The sequence below is a fragment of the Clinocottus analis genome, unplaced genomic scaffold, assembly GCF_023055335.1.
Source record: "Clinocottus analis isolate CAN_PGR_092001 unplaced genomic scaffold, fCliAna1.0.p SCAF_10, whole genome shotgun sequence".
Classification (NCBI taxonomy): Eukaryota; Metazoa; Chordata; class Actinopteri; order Perciformes; family Cottidae; genus Clinocottus; species Clinocottus analis.
The window spans coordinates 15915170-15942093 of NW_027175821.1; the positions used below are offsets into that span (position 1 = coordinate 15915170).

Consider the following 26924-nt stretch of genomic DNA (forward strand, 5'->3'; position numbering starts at 1 on the left):
TCTGAAATCACGTCCCTTTTTTAGTTGCAAGGGATTTTTCGATAACGTCTCACTTCCATTCAACTCCTTCAAGAACTGGAAAACATTGAGATTTAAAGCAACCCAAACAAATCAATTTCCCATCAAACCCTGCGCCTCTGCGCAGCCGGCGCTGCACCTGAAGCAGCGCCGGCTGTGACTCATCACATAATGATGACAGAGACAGCAAGTCTTCTCAGAGGCAATCAGTTCCCAAAAATAAGATGCAAAACACACGAGGGCTTTTCTTTCTTTCCCCCTCCTGCAATGCAGGGCTTGTTTTTATTTATGTTTTTCTGAAGGAAGAACATATCCTGCAGATAAACTGTTGACAATAATTGTTTTAATTCATCACAAAGAGACGATGATGATCCCTGCCTATTATTCAAAGCATGATATTTGTATTAATGGGAGGGCGCTCCAGGCTTGTACTCCACCGAGTTATCACGGCTGTTTAGGAAGACATGAGCTTATCTTTTTATACTTACATTTTCATGTAGGTATTTTTTACAGTTTCAAAAGAAATAAATCCGTCAAAAGTAAGAAAGAATAAAAGTAATTAGCTATGCTTCAGGCCAAGAAGGGCCATAAAGAATACCATTCAGTCCAACAAACAGATGTAACAACATATATTCAAAGGGACGTATGTTTCTTTAACTTGGCTCTAAACTGATCTGAAGTTGCGTCCTGCTTAAAGATGGTGCGTGTCTTTTAAAGCAGTCGCGTCTAATTGCCTTAAATTTAAAAATGTTGGAATGCAGGATTATTAGTCTTGTATAATTCCACACTTGACCCGTCTGGTGAAAGCACAGACTTGTTTGTGCTGGTGTTTCCAGGTGCAGCAGCTGCAGCTCAGGGGCCTTCGCTTCAATAGGCGCTGCAGGTTGAAGGTCGTGATGCACTTTTTATTGCCAGCGTTTTCCCACCAAATTTTGGAAAAGATAAATCGACTCCACAGGTCAACCTGCGGTCACAGTTGTCCAGCCCCTGGGTTTGTTCCTCAGGAGGGAGGTCGTCGGTCATCATTGTGCGTTTTGGCTTCGAAGTGTCAAACGGTTTGAGCTTTGAGAGGAAAATAAAGCACAGCGAGTCGAGCCCAGCTGCCATTTTTTTCTTGTTGTGGCGGGTCTTTTTCCTGACCTTGTAATGAAGGTGTTTTGAAATTCCCTTTGTCCCCACAGCATACCAGCTGCAGCCGTAAACAAGACCTCTACATCGGCACGGTAGGCCTTCAGGCCCAAACATTGCAGGAATAATATGTCAACGTGTGAGAGAGAGAGGCTTCAGTTTGAGGAGGCGGTTTTGGAAGAAGATATCGGCTCCAAAAGAAGAGGATTGAAACACAGATAGAGAGACAGAGCAATGGAAAATTACGGTTCGCACTTTTGGGGAATACATCCTTTGGAAGTATTCTGGTACGATGTCAATAAACCCTGAACCCCGTCAAAGTAAAAGCAGCACATTAGAGAAGCTGGAACTTGTGGATATTTCCCCTGTTTGGATTTTCTAAATTGTTTTCTCTGATAAAAACAGAGTTAAACTAGATCGTATTCATGTATTATTTCTTCACTGGAAAGTGCTGTTCTAACGCAGGAGCTGAGTAAGAAGAGCGGGTTGCACGGCTGGGCTTTAGGTTCTTCTCAGGCTTCGAGTCGGCTTTTGAATCTTCAATATTTAATCAAGACCTTAACTCACCCCGGCATTTAAATCAGGGAGAGTTGCCAGAAGCAAAAAAAAGAAAAGAAAAAGAAAACGCGTAATCAATGCAAATTAGTTTTGCATTAACCAAATCGATGAGAGACTCTGTAACGTCTCGTCAACCCACTCAGAGAGAGAGGAACGATGAGGCTGCTGCAGGCGCATGAACGTGTATAAACGAATGAAGATTCATTACAAAAGCAACAAATCAACAGGTTCAACTCAACTAAACCACCAGAAATATTGGAGAAAAAAAAAGACAAATGAGCTTGTCCCTGCTGTATTCACAAGGAATAAAAGGATCGGCGCAAGATGGGGGGGGGCGATACATAAGAGATGGGAAGGAGGAAGAAGGGACAGAGGAAGATCAAAGACAGAGAGGAAGAGAGAGGTGAAAGAGAGAAAAGCGGCAAGGCGAGAGGGCTGGATTCAATCCAACCTCCGCTTATAGTGAGAGGCGTCTAATCCCTCTCCATGAACCGAAAGCTCCCTCGCTATAGTTGCCGCCCACGTTAACGCTCTCCTCCCCGCCCGCTCTGCTGGCACTCGCCGCTTTGAAGGCACATTTAAATGTGTTTGTCAGGATGCCGTCGACCTTTGACCCCCGCTTAAGCCAACCTTTTGTGTCCGTCGCGATGACACTATCATAGTGTCAGAGCTCTCCGGACGATTCTCCATGGATTGGAAACCGCTCTCTCGGCAAAAAAATGCATGCATACGGTGATGAAAACGTTCATGCGGATGTGTGAGTGAATGAATGTCATGTAAACGCGTGGCGGAGGCCAGCTCCCATAGCTGCTCAGCGCTCAACCAAATGGAAGTGGAGGTTTTTATAGCAGATTTAATGACGCTTTGCAGGGAGCTCAAGATAAAGCACAACCTGGCAAGATAAATTTTTCATCAGTTTCACAAGAATGGGAGTTGCCCGCTTACAGGAATCCAGCCGTTCTCTATCTTAGTCTTGCTGCCAGGTTTCAAAATAGCAGAGGAAGAAAGAGCGACCTGATACGGGCGAAATCGTGGAGGTTTCCCATGCTGATGAACACCTGGACCAGAACTTTACTCTCAAGGTGGCTCCAAGGGGACTGATTATTGAACGACTTGGTTGATCCTTCATGGTTTGGACAGCAGGGAGCCAAAACAAATCATATTTCAGCCCATGTAACCTTATCTTAGCATTTGTCTGCACCCATACCCTCGGATTTATCATCTGTGGCGTTCACTGTGACTGAGAACACAAAACAAAATAGTTTAATATGATCACCCCGGACTGCACTTCACCCCGAACTGATTTCATTTTTTATGCTTGGCTTTCCGTCTTTCAGCAAGATAACAACATTCTTTTCTTTGTACTCACAAAATCTGTGTTTTCCGCCCCCCTGTAGTTGTTTCAAAATATGCAAACACACAGCTCTCATAAAAGAGGACGGACACCTGCATCTAGACAACAGCAAGGTGTGGATTATGTTTTAAATGCCACATCATAACTACCGTTTATTCTGCTGGTCTGGGCTGAATGGGGAGCTCTCTTTTCTGCAGAAGACAGAAGAAAAGTGATGTTTCCGTGTGTTGATTCCCTCACGGTTTTCCTCATGTGTAGGTTTTACAGCGCGGGACGGGAACAGGGATGCGTCTGTTATGAAGCGGTCTGTGTGACCAAAATGACTTCCTGTGGTTGTGATTGAAGTAGAGCCGTTGAGATAACTGACCTTTGTGAAGGCTCCAACTGCATCAACTCCACAAGAATATCATGTAACATGCCGTCTGTGAGGAGCCAATAACCTCGTCCCTGTGGGAGATGAGAGCCCCTTGTTTTTTTTCCCCCCCAAATGAATGTCACACAAAACAGGCCCAATTGACAATGAAGCCGGCTGGAGGGGGGTGAGACAAGTGACGAGCGGTGAAGGGCGCACAAAGCTCTCTTCCCACTATGGTGCTGAAAAGAAAAACACATTTCCACTGGAGCTCGGTTTTAACCTTTCTCTTCTCTGCCAGACAAACGCAGAGTCCGTCTCTTCTACTTTACCCTGTCAACACTGTGACTTTGACACTCAGGCGTTCCCTTTTCTACTCTGTAATGTTGTAAACCATGCAATCTGAACCGCATCTGCTGCGGCTGCACTCGCTCTGAAGCAATTTTGGAAAAGTTTCAGCGAAATTGCTAAAATATGTCTTTGTTAGGCGCTGCGTGACACTCAATCAGATGCCATCTTCATCTTGGTACACCGTCAATGCTGCGATACCGAGACAGCGCAACATAATACCTGCACTGTGAAGATAAATTGCTGTTATATTTCAGTCGAAAGCTTTACATTTGGTGATTGAACAAATGAAATCCACTTTGCAAGCTGTGTGGAGTCTCTCTTTGTTCATGATATATTAACTTTTAAGTCAATATCAAGCAGTTTGGAAATTCTGTTTGATACAGCTGTTCAACAAAGACAATTATTACAACAAATATTGATGAAGATCGCCTGAATAAGCACTGCATAAATTTAGCATCGCACTTCTATAAAATTCTGTTTCACTATGTGCAGTTTAAAAAATATTAAAATCAATGTAGCAGAACCAGAGATATGTAACTCCATAAATCCTTCTTCCTTGTCCAAACCTGGCCTGTTTATTGTGCGAGCTCTGGTTGATAGCGTTTAATACACCATGCAATAATGTTTGCTTTTCATTAAGAGTTAACGGGGTATTGCAGAAACTAGAATGGAAGTCTTGTCGTTAATGCCACTAATTATTTCACGTCATCACCCATTTTAAGTTGCTCTGCATGTTCTTTAACTGCCAAAATGGGAAAAAAAAGAAAGTTTATAAAAGGAAGAGACAGAGGTAAAGACTTAGATGGCAGCCTGGAGTCATCACTACACTCCAGGTGTTGCGTTTCATGGGTCATCTCAAGCCGGTGTAACAGGCCAAATTAACCCCCGCCCAGATTAAACCTGGCTATACTTTGGCTCAGGCTAAATGGGATGAATTAGCCAAACTATACCCGGGGGTGTAAAATAGCCTGGGCCAGACTATACCCCTCCTCTAGCCCTCCTTCTTATAGGGATCATAATGTCAGCTAATCTTGATAGTTAGCTAACGTTAGCTAACCAGTGAAGCAGTGTGACTACGCCAGCAAATTTAAGATTTACCAGAATGAAGAAGCTTCTCCACCACTCAAGTCCCCTGATGATTCTCCCTGTGACTCTGCCAATGACAGCCCAAAGCAAAAGACCACGTGAAGAACCAGACGATGACGACGTCTACATCTCACAGAAACACAAGCAGGCCAGGACTTTTAATCCACTTCCATCTCCAGGAAGGAAGTATCTTAGCACCCCTCTTGGGTATACTATGGTCTGTTACGCCGAAACAATATTAGACGCTCAGAGCAAGTGCTCTGAAAGTCAGGTGATTTAATATGAAGAGCTGGAAAGTCTTTGTAAGGTAGGGTGGAGAGGTCAAACAAACACAGGACTTTCACCAAGGAGATCGTCGTTCCCAAACCTAACCAGGTAGTTTTGTTTGAGTTTCCAGCGTTAACAGAGAGACACTGCGGCGAGTTGCGAATGAGAACGGGAAGAAGAAAAAAAAAAAAAAGGATTGACGTGTGTAGCCGTGACACGCAAAAGTGGTACGTAATTTAAACGCCTTGCCAGGAGGACAAATAAAACCACAGAGCGGAATAATTCACTCTCTTAGAAAAGGAAGGACGGAAAGACGGATCAATACATGGATTTGTAAATCGATTCATAAATGATTGTGATGTGGAAAGATGAAACGATGACATGAAGACATAAAGTTGGACAATGATTTCCATGCTGTCATGACGGGCTGTGCAGTATTTACAGACGGCAGTGTGGCTGAACTAAAAAAAAAAAAAATTCTAATCAACTTGCCCCGAAAGCCGCCAGCCGAATCTGCAAAACTCGAATATTCCCTGTCCAAAGCCCCGGCAGTTGTCTGTGACACCGCTGCTAACAGGCTTATTACAAATATAAATAAATAAATAAGGAAGGAAGTAAGCCAGGCCATGGATAGACTTCCACACCACAAACACTTCATTCAGCCCGGCTCTGCTCGTAAGGCGCAACAAAGCAGACAGCCAGTCAGGGATTTTTATTTCTCCCCCCGAACACAGGGGACGGTGTTGCCGTCTACGTTGACTCTCCCTCCCAAAACTATCTGGGGACGCTCGCTGAAAACGTTACAGAGCTTTATGTTAAGATTTAAATCCAGCGGGAGTTGTAACACTAATGCAGAGAGGGAACTCTGTTTGGCCTCTTCGTCGCTTTTTTTGTGACATTACCAAGGATTTCTGCTGGTGCCCTCGTGTACCTCCTGTGTTATAATGCTTGAGATTTTCATATGAACGCATGATATTTTAAGCTGATTAAATTAGTAGGTACAAATTAATCAATAACTTCTTTGAAATCACTTCTTAAAATTCATTTCTATAGATGTCTTTCTTTTATGCAGTTCTTTTGCTCCCGTTTCTGTTAGTTTATTTTATTTATTGGTTTTCTGTTCCATTGGCTCCTTTTGGTTGTTTGTTTGGTTTTGTTGTATTCATTGTCTTTATGGTATGGTGCTTTTTTGTTTAACGGTATCGATGTTATGTCAGTGGCGGGCCGTGGATTTTCTACTTTTCCACCTCCATCCGTCCAAACAGTTTAAAGACTGTTTGCAATCCTCGTCCTGCGAGAAGCTAAACATTTGCACAACCTGGTTTGAAACTATGAGAAAAAAAAGCTGTTTGCTTATTCTCGGCTACTTCCACCTTCTCTAGAAGACTGAACAAACTAAAAAGACAAACTGTGTGGACTCAAAATTTGCATTTTTCTAAATAAAATAAAAATGTGCTTTTGTAATCTAACACTTTGAATAACAGAAAAAAAAAGAAAAAGTAACAGTGTCATCTGCAAACAGCCCGCACACTAAGCTCTTGTGTGGCAGGATGCCTCCAGTAGACCTGTCAGTCTTACACTGTCCTGGTTTAGAGCATCCCAGCACAATTTAAAAACCTAAAAACATAGACAATGAAGGTGCAATTGTTATGTCCATTGGGACAAATTGAGAATTTATAAAGTGTATTATAGTGAATTATCAATTATATCTCAAAATATGTTGACCTACGTTTGTTTTTAAAGGTTTTTTAAACACATAAAGTTATTATCATTATTATTAACAGTGGATAAAATGACGACACGTATGTGATCTGTATTGTTTTCTTCTGTTTGGGCGTCTTTCGGCTGATTGTTTTGGTTTTCCAGCCGGCGGTTCAGTCTCACCGCTCGCATCAGCTGGTGTACAAAGTGGAACATTTAGCCGCTAAGGAGCCAGATATTTCCCTCAGGAGTCTGTGAGAGCACAAACAGAGTTAAAGGAGAGTGAATATCAACCTGTTGGGTGCACAAACAAAAACAACCCTAGATTAATGCTAATGTTGCTCTGAACCTCCTGGAGGTATATATGGCCGACTGTTGACGAACTAGTTTGACTTGTAAACTTATCTATTGTGTTTACAGCTTCTCTCTGCAGCCCTCAAGTCACCAACACATCATTAAATGCACATTTTAAATGAAATCGTTGCTGACTTATGTTCATGTAATGTGCTGTAACTGTTAGGTTGATCACTCTGGTCACATGACCTCTGTTGCTTCTGTCCGTCCGGGGAGAGGGATCCTCCTCCGTTGCTCTCATGAAGGTTTCTTTTCTGTTTTTCCTGATCCAATGTGAGGTCCGGGACAGGGATGTTATGTGTACAGATTGTAAAGCCCTCAGAGGCCAATTTGTGCTTTTGTGCTGTGCAAAATAAACTGAATTGAATTGCATCTATACAGCAAAGTATAGCTGTTATAGTGAACAAAAGGCAGGCAGGCCTTCTTCCTAAACACAAGGAGCAACATTGGTTTGTTTGGCACAAGCAGAATCGTAACCAAGCCGAAGAACGTGTAAAAGAAGAGTACACCAGCAAACTTGAATGAATAAAGAAATCCAGCCTCCGCTTTCTGGCAGGTAATACTGCGCAAAAATCCCTCCAGCAATTAGAGCTCGGCGACCCAAAATGAAGGCGTAATTAACCATAAGGTCTCTACTTTAAGAACTGCATATGTCACAGCAGTGTGCTTTGCCTCCCGACACCTCGGAGGTGTCATGGCGGCCTCAGGCTGCGTTCAGACGCGAAGCTTTTCTCAATGTCGAGCAGCAGAAGGAGCTGAAAGCAAGACAGGTACATTTATTCACCCTCGTTGTTGCTATGCAACCAAAAAAGTTGCTCAGTATTTTTAGATAATGGCTTTTTTTTTGTTTTTTTTGTGTTTACTAGAAATGTCTTTACTAGAGAGTGAAACAAAGAGAGACAAACAGGAAGATGGAGAGGGAAGATTTTCATTTTTAAAAAATCGGCAACAAGGGAGATTAAAGTAAGTTTTCCTCCACTGGATTCATGTTTCATCACATCCGGTTTTGTTAAATGTCTTCCAGTGAATGTTAGTGACTTTTGTGATGCGCCACATTGAAACCTTGACACATGTCAAAGCGACCTGCCCGATCGGAGAGGGAGCGGCTACATTTCGTGGTCCAGGGAATGGCGGTAAAACAGTGGATTTGGTGTCTTGTCATTTCGTAATTTGAAAAGCAGCAAAATGAGGAAATGTTGTGTTTTTCGTCAGCAGTAACTTGACTGGACTCAGACGGCAGTTGTTAGTTGTGGGTTTCCTCCTGTCTTCCCTTTGCTTCTCCTTGAGAGGAGAACTGCCGTGTGGAAGAAGATGATGGAGACCTTCGGCTGATGGCTTTTGTTTCACGCACAATGCATTATGTCCAAAACACAAGATGGAGGAAACTAACTGACAGGAGCAGCAGCAGCGTTACAAAACATAGTGTGATTGTTGCCGAAAAAGCGTTTCTTACCAGAAATATTGAAACGGATATTGAAACCTTATGTGTCGGCTGTCACATGCACCTGATAGGGAGATTAAAGTTTTCCTCCACTAGATTCATGGTTTCATCAGATCCTGTTTTGTTAAATGTCTTCCAGTAAATGTTAGTGACTTGACATTGAACTGAGATGTTTCTGATAAAGGACAGCAGGCGTGTGTGTGCCTGCGAGTGTGTGTGTGTGTGTGTGTGTGTGTGTCTCCTGACTGTTCGTATCAGAGCTAACGTCCCATGAGCTTGGAGCAAAACCACCTCCGCACAAGGTAGACACATTACCATAGAATCGGTAACTACGGAGGGAGAACCGGGCTCAGCTTTACACAACTAACACACACACACACACACACACACACACACACACACTTACAAAACCACAATGTGGAAGGGCATTTAATTTAAAACTGTTAATCTTTTACCTTGATGACTTCAACAATGTCCATTTGCAGGATTAAACTGGAGGGAAAGGTTGAGAGTTTCCTTTTAAATGTAAGATGGTGTAACTAATGAGAAAGATAATAGTTGTTCTTGGCCTGCATGAGAAAGTTACCCTTCACATTTCAGTCACTTTTGTTCTCAGCTTTCTGTTAGATTTGGATGTTAACGCGTCGCACAAGACAGACGTTCTCCATCTGCTTACATACGGTAAATGTGTGTGAGAGGGTGTGAAGAGCACTTTGTGAACGGCTGAGTCTCTTGGCTAAGTGTGCCGCTGGAGTCCCACACTCCACTAAACTGTGTTTTCACACAGGAGCCACATGAGCACATGAGTAACACACGCAGAAAAAAAACCTAACATCCTCGTCTCCGATCTGCTCTCGCACGCGACGACACGCACACGTTGCGCTGTAAATACAACCCGGTCTGCAGATTTAGTATGTAAATAAACTTGACAGCCTCCCCTCAAGTGGAAATCACATTGATGGGTAGAAATGCATGACAGAGGGAGATGCACACACACACACACACACACACACACGCAGATAAAAATAAATCTGGGCGACATGGCAACAGACAGTAATAAAGAATGAGATATGGCACAGGGACTTCAATCTGCAGTCTTGTCCACTGACTTTGAGGAATGGCAGTATGAGTCCTGTGCACCGGGGCTCTGAATGATCAAACGCAGTGGACTGACACGCCTGCAGAGACGCGTGAAGTGAAGTCGACTGTGTGTCATACGGCGTTTTTAATTGGGGCGATCAGTATTGTGCACGACGCCGTCCACGTCAAATGAAAAAGTGATGCTCTGCACTTGTTATACATTCATTTAAATTTTGTTTGCGGCATTAACTGGACTTGGACCACCTGTTACCTCGAGAACACGGAGACGAACATCCTCCAGGTTTGAATGAGGCGCTTCTACTCGTCTATCTTGACAGACCGTAGTATACCTTTAGGTCTCAGAGCTCAGCTCCCAGCTTCAGGTGTTCCTCATGGACTGCACTCACATAAACCCAAAGGGCCTCTTATGCCTGGTTTCATTGTCAGCCCCATTATTGGCCGACTCGGTCGCCTGAGGGCGTCGAATCAGATCGGGAACAACAACAAGAGGCGTCGACGGTCATCAATGTATTGTTTTAATCTTCCGCTCTCAAGCTACAGCTGTTAACATGTCTGTAAGTAACTGTGTGCTAAAGTTATAAACTGTTTGCCAATCAATGTTGTTGTTTTTTGTTGCGTGTTTTTGTCTGTTGTAAGCAAAATGTAATTGGTTCCCTGTTTTGTTGTAAAGTGCTTTTATTTTGAAGGCGTAAAATATGGTTAAACCAGGAGTTTTAATTCCGTTTTTAACCGTATGAAAGAGGAATGCTGGGAAAGCAGTCTTACAGACACAAACACGCAGAGCAAGGGTTCATTGCTTTCTGCTATTTTCTTGGTTTTATGAATTGTGTCTATACTTTTTCTTGATAATCTCATTATCACTTCACACTTTAGCAACGCGGTCCGAGTTCAATTAATGCCGATGAAGCACATTAAATGGATGCAGCTTGCATCAAGGACACGTCTATTTTTTGTTGGACGTTACTAACCAAACACCATGTCGCTGCAGCCAAACACTCAGCAAACCGTCATTTTATCCCAACTATCGAATGGAGAGCTTTTCTAAAGCTCTCTAAGAAGTTATTTGTGAGTCCAAGGACAAAAGGCCAAGCAGTCTGGTCAGCGCGGCGACTGACGGACAGACAGCCAAGAGGATTGGCTCTCTCCTTGTGGCCCAGGTAAACAACGACCCGGATTACTGCCAGATAATCGAGGCTGAAGCCAGGCTGCGGCGCTGACAACAACAGACAGGAAGTGTGTCTTGCAGATGGAAATGAGGAGCAAATCCAACATCTAGCCGCCGACAGTCAACATGAGAAAAGGAGACACGCTATTAAATTGTCTCGGGGCAGAACTTCCTCAACAGGGACGCACAAAATAAAACATTTTAGCCGTATAGATGGTCTTGTTATCCACAGACGGGGCGGCTTTTTTAGTTTCTCTTGTCCCAAATGTGCCACGTTCCTCCTGTTGAGGGGAACCGCCTGTTCACCGCTGAGTGACGGCCACAAACGCCGTCGTAAGGAGCGACAACGAGAGTCGACGGGGACAAACTGCACTTTTTTGAGGACAGAAGGCTTTTTTCAGAGTCATCATCTGCGGTGTTGGCATAGCCGACCCCTCCCCTCCTCCCTCCCCGCCATCTTTACCGCCACACATCTGCAGTCTCAACTCGGCCTGTCCCCGGAGCCGACTCGTAGCGGGCACCACTGCGCCCGCCAATGGAGCGGAAAGAGGGCACGTGGGACGCATGACTTGCCCATCCATTCGGCAGGACTGAGCCGCTCGCTTCGCCTGGCCCTCGCCTCTCCTGCTTGGCTTACCAGGCCTGACCCAAATCTGACGTCCCCGAATGAGACACGGCTTTAGCAGGCACCCAAAGAAGTGGCAGCTCTTACGCCAACGCGCTGCCTCTATTTATTTCATTTCCCTTACCATTTTTTTTTTATCCCCCTTTTCCTTGGCTCTTTAAATAAGCTGATCTCTGCAGTCTTTCTCGCTGCAGCGATCTTTTGATTTTCGCCTGTACCTGTGCTTTCACTGCGCATGGCTTTGCTACGTTTCTCACCTGCTCCGTCAGATAGCTGGGAGCTTAAGCTAATGGTGGCATTATAATATTACCTCGAAGTGTCTCAAACTTTCGACAATCTTAATGCCATGGCTCTTATCTCCTCTCACTTAGGGTGCTGATATGTCAGCCGCTGGTGAAGCAGGCTGTCTAAACGAGGGGCATCACTTTCATCAAGTCTATTGATCTGCCTCTTACTCTTTTTACTGAATGAAAACCCTGAAACTCCCTGGCACAGTGGACGGCCTTCCACTGTTTAAATGTGTCAGGCCACACATTGTGACGGCGTTATGAATTCAACAGTTTGCCTTAGTGTCTGAGTCAATCTTTACCAAAGCTTTGTAAAGGAAAGAAGCCCGTCCAATTATAAAAGCTTTAGTTTGAAGCACTTTTCTATCCCTTCACAAACACTTCGTAACCACAGTTTTTAGTCATTTGAAAGCAATTTAAGTCACAGTGGGGGGTCTTTGAGTGCGTAACAAAGCTCGCCTCGGGTTCTCGTTTGAAAGAAAAATGTGCATTGACAGTAAAAAAATAAATAAAACAGTAGTAACAGCAAAGTGTAGAGGAATTAAAGGCCCAGACAGCAAACCAACGTGTGAGGACGAGCGGTGATGAACATTGTACATGAAACATTTCGTCGGCCTCAAACCGCATGCGTCATGGCCAAAATGTTGCACTTGAACACACCGCAAAGACCACAGCCAGGTGATTATGCAATACAGAGAACGATCCAGGACGACAAGTTGCATTTGGGAGCAAGAGATCAAAGCTTCTGAAGGCGTGTGAGATGCTCTGCTGTACGGTTACAGAGGGGTTGTGTACAGGCCGTGCACTGTGGTTACACAAATCTGAACTCTCGCTCTTAGTTTGTCTCATTGCTAAACAAGCGAGCATGAAACTCACAAAGAAACGTTTGACGATCTCATAAACAATAAAAGCCTCACGAGTAGTGACTCATGTAAATGGGGAGCTAATAGCTTAATGGACTGTAATTGCGTACTAAAACTACTACAGATTTAACAGAACCATAATTCAAGATGTTTTAAATGTCACATAAACGGTCCTCTCCTTCTCCTCGATGTTCCCTCTGACCGGGGAAACGTGGTGCTTTCAGCAAGATGTTTCATTAGCTGAAGGTGAACGGCTTCTTTTCGGGGGCTGAAGTTGGGTCGAGCTGATGGCTGATGGGAAAACGTCAAACCGCCGTCGTAACCCGAGAACACTAACGTCGGATGATTTTTACGCGTGCAACTGTGGTTTCGTAATTTGTACCGGCTGTTCAGTGACGTTATGGAAAGAAGGCGTGTCTCCATGCTCCAAACCCAGTTTTTTTTCAACAGGCACCCTGATGTTCGTGATAGAGGGTAAACATTTGGGTGCATATTACCATTGTATGGAGAATGTTTCATACCAGGACGAGGCTCACATGTCTCAGCAACGCATGGACCAAAGAACAAGTTCATTAGTTATATTTTTAATCATATTTCTTAGATTTTTTACTTGATTTTGAGTCTGTTTTTTTTAAGAAAGGTCCTATAGGGTAAAATAGTACTTCAGTTTGCCTTGTATTGCTGTATTTTCATATATTTTGATATATATATTTTCCTCAGGTACAGTATATTGGGTGAAATATACCCGACGTTACCGATGTGTCACTATTTGTAACCTTTGTGTTGTGCTGCCCGTCTGTAGCGCTCTCCTTCATTCAATCAGTATCTTTAAGCGCACGCATGTGTTGTTAAAACGTGAGTAAAATGTGTCGTCAGGTGGTCTTGTGATTGTGAGTGTTTTGTCTAATTTGACTGACTGAAGCGCTTCATTTCCAGCCGGCCACCTCGTCTGGCTGGCTGAGCCTTGAGAAAGACTAATCCCAGATTTGTGGATCCATTTCAGGAGGAACAACATGTAGCTGAGGGCCATTTTGATATCTTTTCACAGGACTGTAGCTGCAGGCGAGGAATTAAAGAGCCATACAATGTTTCTGTTTGTGTTCTGATTATGCGGCGTGATCTTCTCCCACAAAGCTCGAGCAGCCGCGGCTTAAATGTGAAAGAAGGCGACGTGCGATGAGAGCGCTACCGGTAAATATCTCCCAACCTGCTAGCAAATCTCTGAAAAGCATTTTTCTGCTTCAACTACTAAACGGCCAGATGCGACACGGCGTCACATTTATAGTGAAACACAACAACGCGGATAATTGGGAGATTATCGTCCTCCACCACAAAAGGTTTCTGTGGCAGTAACACACATGTGCATGCTGCCAATAATAATTGTATCTATTAAATCTGAAATGGTGTAATCAATTCATCAAATATTTAGACAATGCAATGCCAATAAGGACGTGATATTACATGTCCTGTTGGTTCCACAGTACAGAGCACAAATTAAATTCACAATGATAGAAAACACAAATCCTCACATTTCTGATGCTGGAACTTTGAATGAATTAAACAATTAATCAATGATACATTTTGCTGATGGGATCATTGATGTAGTTGGGCTCAGATAATCTACTTTATAAGTAAATCTACACACATGAGGGAAAGAAAACAGAGAATTTAGGATGACAATCAAAATCTGGAGTTGCTGGTACATCTTCTATCACAACGTATTCCCAAAAAAAGAAAAAGTTAATATAGATTTTTTAAAAAAAAAGATGAAACAGGAAGTCAAAGTTTTGAATCACTATCTCTTCTAAATTTTAACTCATCATAAGTATTTTTCGTTTTACCACGTTACCTTCAATATGTTTCTCATGAGAAAAGTCTGAGTCTGAGGTTCCTGCACACAAACACACACACACGCACTCACACACACACACACACACCACTCAGTATCAGAATTGCCCGCACCGTGTAATCCTACTGAGGTGCAGAAATCCATTTATTTGCACTCCGCACTTCATCTGCAGTCGAGTCTCATGAAATTTCACGAGATTAACCTGATGCCAAACAGAGAGTGCTTCTTCTGAATCTTCCAACCAGACCTTGTCAGTCAGAAAGCGAAGCACGATTTATAGTCGCGACTCGCCAATGTGTGTCGTTTGAACGATAAGCAGAGCGCTGAAGCGTGTAGAGTTCTGCCGGCGTTTCCTAAGTGTTTATATTCCCGTAATCTGTACAAACGGGCAGGAAGATATTAAGATGATGCGTGTCGGTCCTGCACGTTTTCACCTGCGCCGGCCTGCTTACTTTCCTGCGCGCTGCCGTGACACATCGCCTGTGGTAATCAGCTGGCATTACGTTGCGGGCCGGCGAGGCTGTGCCTGTTAGTGGTGCCGAGGGCCGTCACTGTCAGAGCGGTGACGTGACCGCATGTGACGGCTCAGAAACACTGCAGAGGATCCGCACACATCCCTCTCTCTGTCGCGTAAGACGCTCCTTCAGCACGACTGGGCCGCGCTTGTAAAGATGCCACATTCATAATCAGTTTATTTATTGTGGGATGGTTTGCGTGGATTAAAAACGACATGTTGTAGATGCACGGCCCTGTTTAAATATAGTACACTTCAGGATTTGGAAAATCACAATAATGTCTGGTTGGTTAGATAAGTAATTAGTAACGTATTAACTGGCTTGTTGTGCTTCTCATCATTTAATTTGATTTTGTTGAGTAACAGATGGAAGCTGGGTTCAAAGCTTTACATATTGAGGACATCCAGACATGTTTGTGCTGGAGGCTTCAGTCCCACAGAACAACGGAAAAGCAGCATTGTGATCCAATCGTCCAGATTTGTGGACGACCAACACGCTTAGACAAACATTCATCCTGTGTTCGCACCAGCAAACATTTGACGTGTGATACGGACAAAAATGTCACAAAAAGAAAAGAAAAACAAAATCTATCAGGGTGTAACTATCTTCCATGCGTGTCAGCTACTGTTGGCCATATTTCAGCCGGCCTGAAGACAAAAACATGACAATAAATATGCATTGACCGTGTTTTAATAATAAAAACGCGAGACAATGATTTGTAACGGTTTTGGAAGGCTCTGAAAAGTGATGCCGTCTTCTGTGTTTTGGAGGATTTGTTTTATAGTGCACAGCTGCTGCTTTGTTTGTCATGCATATAAAGCAGCCGCCCACACCAGCGAGTAATGGGCAAGTGCAACACAGTGTTGGTCATTCTAGTATGCACACGCCTCCATAGGATACCTGACAGCACTTCAGTCTGCAGCAGACAAGAGGTCGGGCCGAGGGCCAAAGGGAAACTTTTGGGTTTTGTTTCAAAAGTGAGAAATTCACATTTACACTGAAATGGATATCGGCCCTGGAGCCAGATTCACCCGTATGCTGCTGACTACGCGTTTGGATGAGCACGGTCTGTAGTGACTGGTGTAAAAGTGATTGGTCAGCAGAGATTACAGATAAAGCTAAAAAAAAAAACGCTATTAGAGCATTGGTCAATAGTACATGCATGGATGTTACGGATGATGCAAGTGCTGCGCTGAGACAAGTGTGAACAAATGAATCATTAAACTTTATGGAAATCACGAAAGGTTTACACTTCTGATTGCGAGCGCTGATTTGCTGCAGCAAAAGCTTAATTATGGACGGTTAACCTCATGTTTTTCCCAGCTGGACAAGAGAGTCTGTTGAGTTTACGAGAAGCTGGTGGAAAAGGGACTATTGGGAAGGTCGGGTCAGGATCGTGTCTTTCTGTTACCGCCATGACAACTTGCACCGTACGCTTGTCATCGTTGTGCTCCTGTATGTCAGAACGCTCCGTTACAGTCGACTCCAACTGCCAGTGCCTTCTGCGGCGAGCTGTCCGCAAACTGCAAAGGTCTGTGTGCGCGGCTCATTTCCGCCCGACCTTTTGACCCTCGTGCCCCCGAAGCAGCTGAGCCCCCCGCTGCACCGGCAAGAACATCCGACTCAGCAGGAAACGCACGCGCAGCGTGAAGGGTTGGTGCGCTTCAGGCGGCCGCTGCTTTGATTTGGCATCGGTTGTTTGAACCAAACCGCTGATCATCTTTTGCAAATCGGTGATCTGGGCGGAGACGTACGCGCCTCCGTCAACTTATTTGATCGCGATACCAAAAAAAAACGAGGTGTTTGCTGATGACGGAAATAGAAAAACCAGACACCAGCGCATCACGCATGCTTCTGCAAGTCACTGCTATCCGCTTGTTTTTGATATTATAAAAAGGAGGAATGATTCTGATCCAACAGAAATTATGATTGCAAATGTAAGCCCTTTTGGGGGGATGATCACAGCCTCTGATGGTAACGTCCACAGATGTGCTCGCCGCCGAAGAAATCTCTAATTAGGAAAATGTTTGTAACTGGGAACTGGCTTTGCTGGGAAAATAATTAGTCGTGACTTCATTTTCACTCTTCTGACACCATCGACACTCCCGACGTAAGAGACATCTCCGTCCTCCGCCGAGATGAGCGCGGTCAGCGTTGCTCGAGGACACTTCAGCGGAGCAGACGCTCGCTGTCGAGCGCCGACCTTCCAGTTGAAGGACACCATCTTTAATCACTTTACCGCCGTAGAGGAGAGGAACGCCGCCTGCAGCATTTACCAGCCGTCCACGCGTGCTACCCACTGTCATTATCTATCGCCAGGTGGTTATTTATTCTGGCTTCCTGGTGCAGTCAAAGTAAACCCCGGAGAGCTGACGGCCTTCGCTGCGTTCAAGGTTAAAACGCCACAAAACTAAAGTGAAATACTGCCATTTCCCCCGGTGAAAGAACTCTTATTCTTCTCCCGAGTGAACATGTTGTACTATGCGGCGCTGGTAAAGAAAATCCTCTTTGCTTCAGTTTGTCTTCGTCGTCAGTTCTTGACATTTCCGCTCCGGCAGTGAAGTGCCAAAAGGCTCCGTGTGCAGACTAATCCCCTAACAGTGATTGGCCATGCTCGTAATTTGGTTCTTGTTCAGTGTAATGGCCTATAATGATGGTAATAGGCTTTTTCAAAAGATTATGAGTCAAAATAATGATGTTGAGTTGTAATTTGGAGAAGTACAGTGTACCGGTCTACGCAACAATTACTTGTATTGTTTTGGATTCTTTAATAAACCAGCGTTTTCAGTCAATTGAGCCACTCTAGGGTTTACATAGAGGCCAATAGACGACCTTTCAAGCAAAAGCAAGAAATATATCTGAATGTATTTTATTGTAATTCATTCCCGATGCTGCTCATCGTAATCCTGACAACAGCACGGGGTCTCCTCCTCTCTTCCTGCACCGCATGGCGTCTCCTCCTCGCTTCAACCGACACGACCACAAAGCTCCACGCAGAAGACAAAGACCGAGCATCGCTCTTCATCGGCGACCGGGGGCCTCCTCTTCCTGCTGTGGTCGCACAATAACAACACACAAGATGTTCTCTATTGATCTGTTAAGGAGAAACGAAGTCTCTGAATCAAAGTTGTCTCGCATCCATCTCTGATAAACTCATGATCACTTTAGGCCCTATTTTCCCATAACATGACAATACTATATTTTACCATCACACCTTGTGAAAAAGAATGTGTGTATTGCCACTTCAAGCTCTTAAGTGTTAAGTTTTATTGAAACCAAAACTATGAACACACTCAAGCGTGGGCTTCCTGTTTCACTGTAATCTCCAGGTGTGGCAGGTAAGAGGTCATGTTCAACTCTGCCGGAGTGGGAGGTGCTTAGTTGGCCAATAGGAACACTGCTGCAGCCGTGTTTGTTAATAGATAAATAAATTTAGTACATGATCAAAAAAGCAGACTACGAACAATGTCAAGGCTTTGTGATCGGTCTGATTATTATGTAACCCTTAAAGTTAGAGGCATCAAGCGTCTCTTTATTAAACCTCAACACTTTGTGACGGTCCACTTTTAATTACATGCTGCATGTTAAATGTTTACTTTGTAGAAAGGAGGAGGAAACTTTAATTTAGGAGCAACAACTGGATTAAAACTAAATAGACAGAAGTTTGACCCTTTATTCACTCTGTATTTGAGCTTTATCTGCATTAAGCGTAAAAGAGCTCTTTCTTTGTGGATAGTTCTTCCTTTGAACATGAAAGACATCAAACCAAAACGTCCTCTACTTTGTAACTCCAGTACATCTCTGATGCGCATCACGAAGAGCTTCGATCTCTGCTTTGTCCTTGGTTCCATATCAATTGAAGGTTTTCCTCTTCAGTTTCCTTTCATGTTTATGCATCCTCCATTAAAGCCCCATAATGCATCTGTGCTCTGGACTCCCTTTCCGACGAGCGTCGAATAAAAACCTGAGAGTGTGTAACCTGAGCTCCTCCGCCTCACCGGTGCAGCGAGACACGTTTCAGGCTGCGAGGCGCGCCGGAGAGCGCCGCGACGGCCGCCGCCGGGTTTCCCTGGCAACTGTTACTTGTCTTGAATTAATGCCAAGACTTTCACCGGGCCTCCGCCGTGTGAAAGGTGTGGGTGTGAGTGGTTTCGAGGAGAGGGAGTACAGTCGCTAATGAGAAAACATTTCCAACAGGGATCTGCTGCGATGACGGCGGCCGGCATCGGCTCACCCACGAGCGGAAAAACGATAGCGTCCAAAGTGCAGAAGCAGCTTAATGCAGCTCCGTGAGCGACGGCGGCTTACCCCGACATGAATTAAAAGACTGGGAAATATAGCGCAGCGGTGGATGGAGGCTTTACAATCCTCGTGGCTAAAGGTGACGGATGTGTGTGTCCGGCTGAAGTCGTGTGCTCTGTTGTGTGCGTGTGTGTTCGCACTTGTTAAAGCCCCGTGAGACTGAAAAGTGACACCGAGATTGTTTTGTGTGTGTCTTTGATCAGTCTGTGTAAATAATTCTCTCCCTCGTGGAGCGACTGAGACAAACATCACCCGACACAACCAAAGTTATAGTCGTCGGACGACGTCTCCCTCCCGGTGTTTCGTCCCCGCCTGCTGCCTGGGTGTGGATTCATAAATATTTGGCAAATAGGGATTTAAAGAGGGTCCCGACCAGACATCTTCTCCTCTCTGTTCTCGGCAGAATTCTGCTCCCAAGGGATTCACGATGAGAGAATACCGATGCGTATTTATTCAGGCTTTAACAGCAAAGTGGAATTATCTTTCTTTTCTTTTTTTTTATAATCCGTCAGTGATTCAGAGAGAGAGAGAGAGAGAGAGAGAGAGAGAGAGAGAGAAAGAGAGAGACGTCCTGTTCCTTCACGTCTTTAAACTCAACTCTCTCCCGGCCGTCGCACTGCTTCCGCTCGCATTAAACGTGCCGACACTCTCTGGAGCGGCGTGGCTTAATCCGTAAATGTCCGGTCACGTTTGGATGAAGCTGTAATGAAGCTTCAGGTAACCGACCCCAACGTCGAGGTGATGGGAATAAATAAAACATCACTTTCACAGCTTGTTGAAGCCCGCTAAGTTTTCTGTTTCGTGTCTGGAGCGGGCTAATGAAGCTGTATATCAGTATTAGCAATTAGCGGTTGTGTGTTGGTGACAGTGTGTGTAGGAGAGAAGGGAGGTGTGAGAAAGGGATTGTGGGTAGGTGTTAGGGTGGGAGGGAGGTGAGGCTTCTGCACTGCAGCCAAAAGCCGACGAAATCTGTAAAAAGACAATATGTCAGCGCTCACACGCTCGGCGTGGGCGTGGAACACCTCCCACGAGCTCGGAGCCGCTTCGACGCAGAGAACCGACGCGGCAGTCGGCTGCGTCAGACATCCTCCAGATGAGGACGACCGTCTCCAGTGGAACATGTCACGCGGCCATGGTGGAGGATGCGATGACGGGGTGCCGCTAATTACACGCCGACAGAGTTGTTTCTACGGTTACGACAGAATATCAGGCCGAGATCGACTGCTTGTTGGTTCACGACTAAATAACAGCGAAGTCTCATCCGTCCAGGTAGTTTAGAGCTTTAGATACGACATTACATTACATGATATTTAGCTGACACTTTTATCCAAAGAGACTTACAATAAGGGCATTCAACCGTGAGTACAAACTCAGAACAACAGGAATCAAGAAAGTGCTTTTTTTCGATAAAGTTAAAATAGGAAGTGCTATTAAGTGCTACTTACTTATTCAAGGTGGAGTCAGAAAAGATGTGTTTTTAGTTTGCGACTGAAGATGTAGAGACTTTCTGCTGTCCGGATGTCAATTGTTTAGCTCGCAGTGACTGAACGAGCTGGGGCGCTTGAATCGCTGACGTTGTGGTTCATGTTTGGTCTGTTGGCGCCCAAATTAAGGCGATTATTTATCTTAAAAACAAAAAAATATAGAGTTTGTAATCCCAACACTCAAATTTGAAATGTAAAGTTTGCAGCTTTAAAAGATCGACAACAATGTAGGTAATTGTTGAGGTAATTGATCGAGCAATAAACAAAGGATTCGAGCTTGTTTTAACTGAAGAGCATTCCTAGCTTCTCTTATTATTATTAATCATTATATTATTGTTCCTGTGGATTACGGACTTGCTGGTTCATGTCGCTCTGAACTCTGGGCGGTTTTGCATTTTCCACTATTTTCTCACATTTCATAAAGACAATAATACGTTGTCGGCGTTGCATCACAATAATCTCAGCCGTCTCTCTGCACGCACACAAAGAGAGGAGGTGTTCACAGAGAGATTTGTGAGTTTTGTTACTTGGAAAGAAATGTTGCTCTTGAGTCCAGAAGCCATTTATTTTGATGAGCTGTCCGAACGACAATATTTGACAATGAATTCATGGATTCATGCTGTAAACATGTGCTGGAAGACGGCTCACACTGAGGTTAACCTGCAGGCGGAGACGAAGAGACACCCGCACACACACCCACACACACCTACACACCCACACACTTGTCTGAAAGATTTGAATGCAAACCTCAAGTTGTGTTTCTCAACAAACGGAGCTTCCTATAAATGACGTCGTTAGAGATGGTTACTGCGGGCCAGCCTGTCTTCATCACAACAGACCTGACAGATACCCAGACAGGTCACTGCTGCTATTAATAAGCATCTGGCCTTTGCTTACGTCACTAGACTCTGATGACCCCCCCCCCCCCCCCCAAAAAAAGGTTTTTAACCAAAGCAATGACACAACTGGAGCGATTGTCTGCTGAACTATGGTCTTCAAACCAACAGTTTGCACACGCGTCGCTGGGCAGTGAGGGGTCGGCCCTGCGGGATTAGGCCCCCGAGTGCTGGTGACAAACTGGAAACTAAAAGGCCAACAACATATGGAGCAGGGGCTTATGGGATTACCCAATTAACAAGGTGACTCAGAGAGCGGCTAATCTGAGAAATGTTCAGACAGAGTATGGTATGGACCCAGACTGTGAGGCGGGGAGAGGAGCCGCATCTTTGGAGCATCCAAGACCCATAAAGACGCACCTCCCCTGTGTGTGTGAGTGTGTGTGGACCCACTCCGGGTGTGTTGGGGACAAACACTCACTCAAGCAAAAATGTGGTATGCAAACCGGCCTCTGAGCACGTGATGCTGTCAGCAAAGGGGATGGTGGGAGGAGGTGGGGGGAGGGGGGGGGGTCATTAACTGTAATTATCTTGACGGAAAGAGCGCCGCAGGCAGAAGATGGCACCTTCCGGAGCGCTGTCACCTCCGCGCGCAAATCAAAACGCGCGCGCGTGCCATGGATGGGCGTGACGCGCGAAAGGGGGCTCCGAAATGCGAAATGCCAAGTGTCCTTTTCCCGAGACCGGGGAGACGAGCCGGACGTCAGGACGGACGCTGTGGAGTCACGAGCGTTCATGAGAACTCATCCAGCGCGCAGAGTTGTTGCTGCTTTTGGCGCAGTGAAGAGAGACCGGTGTGCAGATCGACGCCAGTCAAAGCTCTCAGTAAACCCGACATGCGCGAGGGATAACGCCCTGTAGTAACAGTTCATCACAAGTTAATGCAATCAGTCCAATTCAATGTTGCCAAAAGTGAGGATTCTCAAAACGCGTCACGCCGCCGCTCAGAGGCGGGCTGAGGGCGCTTACCTTGCGGGAAGGCGTTGGGTTGCACCACATAGAGGAACGCGTGCACCATGTGGAACAGGATCCCTATCGGTCCCGGTTCGTAGTGGGCCAGAGTCTCGTAAACTCCCGCAGGCACGTAACCGAAATCCAACTTTCCCGGGGGTGCGAGTCTCCGCGGCCCGGGGTCTGGCTGGAGTTCTCCGGACGCCAGGAACACCCACAGCAGCGGGAGGACCCCGCTCTTCCACATCGTGCCGGACTCGCCGTCAGAACCGCGGGGTCAAGAAAGCCAAAGAAGGTGGAGGATGACAGCCGGGATTATTATCGAAAAGGAAAAGGTGGAGGGGAGGGAGAAGGGGGGCGAGAGTAAAAAGTGTCCAGATGGATGGACCGCAGCTTTTTAAGTCCTGCTGCCCGCGGAGAGACTCAGTCTGAGCATCGTTCCCCTGCGGTCTGAGGCTTTCAGACGAACAAGAACCGGGAGATCTCCTCCGCCCGTCGATGCGTTCCGGTCCCACCGAGATGAGCGCGCCTGTCGCTTCCACTCCGGCATCTGTGCGCACGGAGCTGCGCTGCGTCACGGGAGCGCGCGGGAGGGTGGGAGGGAGGGAGCGGGTGCGCGCCTCCGTAGCATCCACACGGGGAGGACTGGTCCAGAGAGAAGCGCTCCTCCTGCCGGGGAGAGGAGGGTGGAGTTCAGCCAACAACATGCTGTCTCTCAGTGTCTGACAGACATGTTCACTGGAGGAATGTGACTATGAGGCTGCAACGCTTCCTGTACTTATTAAAGCTGCTATTTCAATGTACATTAATGATGAAAGAAGTATTCAGATCCAGTCCTTTGGTCGCAATGCCACCGTGTACACATGCAATGCCTCCATGCATCATTTTCCCCGAATAAAACGCATAAAAGTGTTATATTTTTAAAGTATCACATGTAAATACTCACAATGGAGAAATAACGCCCCTTTCTGGGTGTTGTATTACATACTATGATGTCTTTGTATTACATAATCATATGTATTAGTCTCACTGATGCATCAACATGTGAGCAGCATCATGGAGGTGGAGAGCTTACTGTTATTGTATTATAGTATATACAAATGTGTAGTAATATCTTGTTTTACATGTACACTCTAAATATGTGAGATACTTTCACTGTCAACAGTTTCTTTCCTACTGAAATGTTGTCAAGTAGTATAAAGTAGCACAAAAGGCAATATGTGCAAACAGTGCAGCTCTTGAGTTGATATACTCGTCACTTCCAGTAATATTTGTATTTGACGCAAATATCTCCATATAATACTTGTACTTCATGACATCTTGGAGGAAAATGACATACTTTATAGTTACTTTGTAGAACTACACAGTTCCTGTCCTGCTTCTGAAACACGTCCCTCAGCTATAACTTCTATCTGTCCCGCCAACAGGTGCTCTTTCTTCCCGACCTTTGACCTCCACCCTCTCTCGGACAGAGGATACCTGAGGTGCGGCCCGGAGGGAGCTGATTGGCGGAGCAGCGATCAGGTAGGCTCTGCTTTTGTCTCTTTGCACAATAACATCCTTGTCCCGTCGGCGAGGGCCCCCGAGCTCCTGGACACAAGGGGGCCTCCTGTTTGTAGGCCCTTTGACGGAGCACCTTTCTTCACCCATCACACACACAATCATGAGACCTGCAGGGGGGGCGGGGCTTTGAGCTGGACAGACCCTCAATTCATCGTGAAGGAGGAAACAATGGGGGTGAGGGAAACAAAGCAAATAAATACTATTTATTTAGCATAAATATATATATAGCACATATTTATGTGCAGTTATAACATGCTTTTGTTTCCCCAATACTGAACCCTGAAGGAACCCAGCATCTACACACACGAAATCATCTCCATTTTAGAGGAAAGGAGAAACACATGACACCATTTGTTTCCCAGTGTCTTGTTTTCTTTCTCTGTACAGCTGAAGGAAGCAGAAAGTATCTTATTAGCAGCTAGTTGTCGTCTGTACTCGCAGGGATTCCTTTATTTCTCCACTTTCTAATTAGTCCTGTGTATGTTTTCTTTTTTCACATCAATTACAAATATATACATCTTTTTGAAGTGAGCTCCGTCTTAGCCCTGTGTTGTAATTATCCTCAAAGTCTGCCTGACGTTCTGGACTCTCTCCAACAACAACTACTACTACTGGTAGTACTACTACTACGACTATTGCTGCTGCTGCTGCTGTCGTCCAGCCTTGAGACAACCTCCCGTTAGCCGTCCTCAGCACTTCTAAGGAGATTAGCCTTCTTAGAAGGTCTGCCGCAGATTTACTCTGCCTGACCTTAAACCTGCAGCGGGTATACGGTGACGCATGGGCCTCAACCAGTGGCCTTCTGTAGATTTCCTACATCGCCTTCAGTCAGAGTCGATCAGCTGTTCAAGTTTGAGTTCAAGTTCGAGACTTTGTTCCTGATGTAGTCTGTGGGCGTCTTCATGTCCCTGTTTATTAGGCAACACCTCCAGCCGTTCTCACAATTAGAAAACTGTTCGCAATCCTCATCCTGCTGAAAGCTAAACAAGTGCACAACCTGGTTTTAATATATTAAAGCTGTTTGTTTATTTGGGTAATTCCACCTTCTCTAGAAGACGGAATAAACAAACAAGACCAACTGCATGGACTCAAAATTTGCATTTAAAAAAAAACAACTTTGTAATCTAATACACTGATTAAGAAAAAAAAAGAAAAAGTAACACTGTCACCTGCAAACAGCCCGCACGCTAAGCTCTTGTGTGGCAGGATGCCTCCATGAGACCTGCCAGTCTAACACTGTCCTGGTTGCATATATGAACTTAGATTTGTCTTTATTACGCGAGCAAATCCCTTGTTTTTAAGTAAATTAATAAAGACACAAATCTACCTTCATAGCAGAAAGGCCTCTAGATGTAGTTTAAGCTAGCAGCTTAACTGGCGTCAACAGAAGTTACATCATCGATAGTGCAAACCTCGATTTATGGACAGTAATAAAAACAAGCTCTTCTTAGTTTTCATGTTATCAGTGCATTTAGTGCATTGGGAGAAAATACTGATCAAATTAGTTTGACAAACTATATCACATGATGGAAAAAAAGTGTAATTTCACTTGCTAAAATCCCATTGTTTTTGTGCACTAGAAAGGATGGACTTAATTACTTTTGAGTTTTCTTCCACATGTAGTTTTATAGAAGATAAGCTTGATTTTTTTCTTCACGCTTAACAGACTTGAGCATCGTACACTTGTATGTTGAGACAAATAACTCCTGACTAATCCCAGAATTAGCAGCTGGGGAAGTGAATCAACGCAAATGGCACTTAAAAAGTCGTAGTTTCACATCTGCAGGAAGTTTGTCTCGTCGTGACTTTAAATCAGGAAGCCGGCTGGAACAGCGGGACGTCTCGAGGCTCAAAATAAACCAAGAATCCAAACAGATCCGAACGAAACAAGATGAGAGAGCGACAGAGGAGAGACGAATCTCTTCTAATGTTTCTGCTGCTTATCGCTACAATAAAACAACGCGTTTACAAAAAACAACTTTTATTATTCCAAAAGGGGCATTTTCACACAGTATCGAGGTAGAAATTAAATAAGGATCCAAACTGAAGAAGCAAAGCAGGCAGTGTGCTGGACCGTCCCAGCTCGGCTTCTGCCTCGTCCCCGTTAACCCGGCCGGGTCCAGCTGTGGTCCGGTCAGGTTGAGGTCCACTGCAGACCGGGATCACTCTGACGGACCACTACGGGACTGAGCTCCAGGCCGGCGGAGACGAGACCAAAACCACACGAAGGACTGAGGAGTCAGATTTCACAAAACAAGAAAACTTGAACAATCTTCCTTATTACAACGGTAACGGACATTATAAACAACCGTCGTTCTCCGAAATGGAGAAACCAAACAATTGAATGTGTTAACATTATGTAGACATCTTTGTTCCACTCGAGGTTCAATATGAGGCTCCGCTTCTTTCAAAGCAACGTTCAGTGTTATACGTGCGATTGTGCGATTAACACAGAAGATAATCAAGAAATCAAGAGTGAAAGGAATTTAACGCAGATTATTTATAACATCTTGTTTTGTCAGGATTGTCTACATGGTTCTGCAAAAACTACTCAGCTCGCTACACTAAACTGTTGCTGTAAGATAACTCGATGCAAAGTGCTACACAACAAACAGTATTTATTCATTTAAAAAACTTTGGATCAGATACATAAAAGAAATCAGAGTTCTAAAACAAATTAAATATTTAGCTGCGGGACGTTGAACTGTAAAAC

The 26924-nt window shown here is 44.9% G+C and overlaps 1 protein-coding gene across 12 annotated transcripts in view; it reads right to left on the reverse strand.

Moving 5' to 3' along the window:
* prom1a (prominin 1a) overlaps positions 1-23198 on the reverse strand; it is a 65891-nt gene extending 42693 nt beyond the window's left edge. For all 12 annotated transcript variants that reach the window (XM_068592837.1, XM_068592810.1, XM_068592794.1 and 9 more), the window contains exon 1: positions 22667-23198. In XM_068592837.1, coding sequence (XP_068448938.1) covers positions 22667-22895 — 229 coding nt within the window. In that variant the 5' untranslated portion in view covers positions 22896-23198. The remainder of the gene's footprint in view (positions 1-22666) is intronic.
* Positions 23199-26924: the final 3726 nt, after the last annotated feature.